We start from the raw sequence: 2,911 nt of genomic DNA, 5'->3' as shown, positions 1-2,911 counted from the left end.
AATTTCATTTACTTTTGAGTTATCATTTTACGTTGTCGTTTACGCTGTCGACACTAATTCTATTACGATAATAGAGTTTACCAAAAACGTGTTAGTCATATACATATTTTAAATGTTATAGCGCTGTCGGTCACGAGTCACCTATAGGCTGTAACATTGTCTAAACCGTTCGTGTGGAAAAAACCTACGCTTGTTTGACACTTTGTTAGGAACCGTTCCTCACAAAGGTATTCTGTCGAGTTGGACAAGCTTCACTTGCACTAGCACATGTCCTGGGATCAACTGGTCGATCCTGCAACTAACCCTTCGTTTTAGAGCCCAGGGAGGACCAGCGGTTGTTTACCAATTTCCACAGTAAACAAAATGGCACGCCTAGTGGGACGGTGCTAGAGCAGTTGCGAAAATTGCATGAAACTTAGAAGTGGCAAACTGTATAGTAAGCCACGAAATAGTGTGAAAATGTCAAAAACTAGCACTGATGAAGTTCCACGAGGAACTTTATCCACTACGGAAACAATAGTCTCACAGGTTGCCACTTTGCCACCGATGACAAGTGCAGCCTTAACCATGTCGCCTACGGGGGCGGTTGGAACATCAATTCCTCAGCCTCCATCGGGGGGTTCAGGATCAACGATAACGACGTTCAGGCCATATGTGCCAGGATATCAGTCGACATCCAGTGCAACACTGTTTTCAGATACAAATCCTCCCTTTCAAGGATCAGCGCAAGGGGGCAACATGAGGAACACTACTCAGAACAGAACCATGCCGCTGTCGAACACTTCAGTAGTAGTGTTGAGACAACAAATGGACGATAGTAACCATGAATTGGTTAACATGTTGACCATCCAGATGGGCACAGTCTTTAATCCACTAATATAAGAATCTGCTGAAACAAATAGGTAGGTGGCGAACCAATTGACACGCTTGTGCAATTTTCTGGGGGCACCGGCTCGACAGATGACGCCAATGATTAGACCGACTGTTCCTGTGCAGATAGAGATATGGGCAGCGGGTGAGGAGACAGTCCACGAGGGACAAATCATTGGACCCCTTCAAAATCAAGACGTCGAATCAGGAGTCGCGGGACGTAACCAGATGATAATGGTTAACCGACACCAGGATGCTGATCAAATTGTCGATCAACATCGACAGGAAGACTTGGCAGTAGAAAACAATTTGACAACTATTGTTGAAAGGATTATGGCTAGAAATGACATGGGTGCTACGTTACAAAGGCCATTATACGCCTTCCCGCTAGCTGAGTTTATTCTCCAAGCCGAGGCCCCCAGGGGGATGGAAGTGCCTAAGTACACTAAATTTGGGGGAGAGTCTGGTGAATCGACAATAGAGCACGTTGCCAGATACTTAACAGAGTCAGGGGATCTAGTTCATAATGAATGTTTGAGAGTAAAAAATTTCCCCTCCTCTCTGACCAAGGCTGCCTTCACATGGTTTACTTCGTTGGCCCCAAGTTCAATCTATTCGTGGGCCAAATTAGAAAAGAAGTTCCATGAACAGTTTTACGAAGGACACTCCAAAATTAGTTTGGCAGAATTGTCTAGTATCAAGAGAAGGTTTGCTAAGAGCATTGATGATTATCTGAATCGTTTTAGGTCCTTAAAGGCTAGGTGTTTTACGCAAGTGCCAGAACATGAACTAGTTCAAATGGCTGCAGGAGGTTTAGATTATTCCATTAGGAAGAAGATAAATCCCACTTTTGTGAAAAGTATGTCACAACTGGCCGATAGAGTTCGACATTTAGAACGGCTAAGGCTAGAAAAAGTTAGGCACAATAAGTCTAAGAAAGAAAAGGTAGCGTTTGTCGAATACGACGCGACAGACCCAATACGTGAGGCTGATTATGCTTCGTCGGCCGAATTATAAATCGACGTGGCTGAACTAAAGCCAGGGTCCGCCTATGAGTGTCAATCATTGCTGCCCGCGCAAGGAAAAAATCCTGTCGAAAACAACCCAAAATTCCCTTCGAAAACTTATACTTTCGATGTGTCAAAATGTGAGGAAATTTTTGACTTATTGGTCAAAGATGGGTAAATGATGGTACCTCCTGGTACTAAAATACCACCGTTAGAACAAAGACAGAAAAAAGGGTTTTGTAAATATCATAACTATCTTGGTCATAATACCTCTAATTGTTACCTTTTCAGGGATTTGGTTCAGAAAGCGATTCAAGAAGGCAGGCTGAAATTTGCTGGCCGCAGAATGAAGATCGACGCTGAAACTCTTCACCAGGAGGAAGCCCTATTCGTGGAGCCAGTCGAGATCAACATGGTCGAGATCACCGAATATGATGAGGCCAACATGCTAGAGCAAATTGGGGAAAGCCCAGATGTCGATATAACTGAAGTTTACCCAAGGGCTGATGAAGACTTGGTGGATTTTCTGTATTGCTGCAAGAACAAGGGTTCACAAGTGTGCCTGTGCCCGAGGCGTGGTGCTGTCACTAATAAAATAGCAACGGAGAATTTCCAGAAGCTGCAACTAGGTAAAAGAAAAAGGAATGTGCCAACCAGGGGTTACCAGAATGAAAGAGGCTCAAAAAAGGCAGTGGGAAATAACCAAGCAAGGCCTAAAAGCTTTGTCCCGTCGGCAAGTTCCCTTAGAGGTACTTGGATCAAGCCTCAGGAAAAACAAGACACCCCACAAGGTGCTGCTGCTGCTAGAGGAGGTCTAGCAATTAACTACAAGCGTGAGTTTAAGTATGAAAAAAGGAATCATGTCTCTGAAAACTATTTGGGAAAGAATCCCATGTCAACGACTCAATGGAGACATTTTCAGAGGCGTAAATAGGCCGAAAGAGAGGCTGCAAGAGGCATGACCAGCGAGGCAAACGATGGGAAGAAAATTGTTGTGAAAGTCGACACAGCAACGAAGGAATGAATAAGAGAAT

At 44.1% G+C, this 2,911-nt stretch overlaps 1 protein-coding gene across 1 annotated transcript; it reads left to right on the top strand.

Annotated features, from left to right (window-relative positions):
* Window positions 1-960: 960 nt before the first annotated feature.
* On the top strand, window positions 961-1,887 carry LOC127104740 (uncharacterized). Its single transcript, XM_051041909.1, has 2 exons — window positions 961-1,454; window positions 1,617-1,887. The coding sequence occupies exons 1-2, from the start codon at window positions 961-963 to the stop codon at window positions 1,885-1,887; spliced, it is 765 nt and encodes a 254-aa protein (XP_050897866.1).
* The last annotated feature ends 1,024 nt before the right edge of the window (window positions 1,888-2,911 follow it).

The sequence above is a fragment of the Lathyrus oleraceus genome, chromosome 1 (genome assembly GCF_024323335.1).
Source record: "Lathyrus oleraceus cultivar Zhongwan6 chromosome 1, CAAS_Psat_ZW6_1.0, whole genome shotgun sequence".
Classification (NCBI taxonomy): Eukaryota; Viridiplantae; Streptophyta; class Magnoliopsida; order Fabales; family Fabaceae; genus Lathyrus; species Lathyrus oleraceus.
This window is presented reverse-complemented; position numbering and strand designations above follow the sequence as displayed.

What these genes read in the sequence shown, in the direction of transcription:
- LOC127104740 (XM_051041909.1), top strand. Translation starts at nt 961, where the DNA reads ATGACGCCAATGATTAGACCGACTGTTCCTGTGCAGATAGAGATATGG. An exon ending in ACCAAGGCTGCCTTCACATG is followed by an intron (nt 1,455 to 1,616) that starts GTTTACTTCGTT and finishes GAATCGTTTTAG; the next exon opens with GTCCTTAAAGGCTAGGTGTT.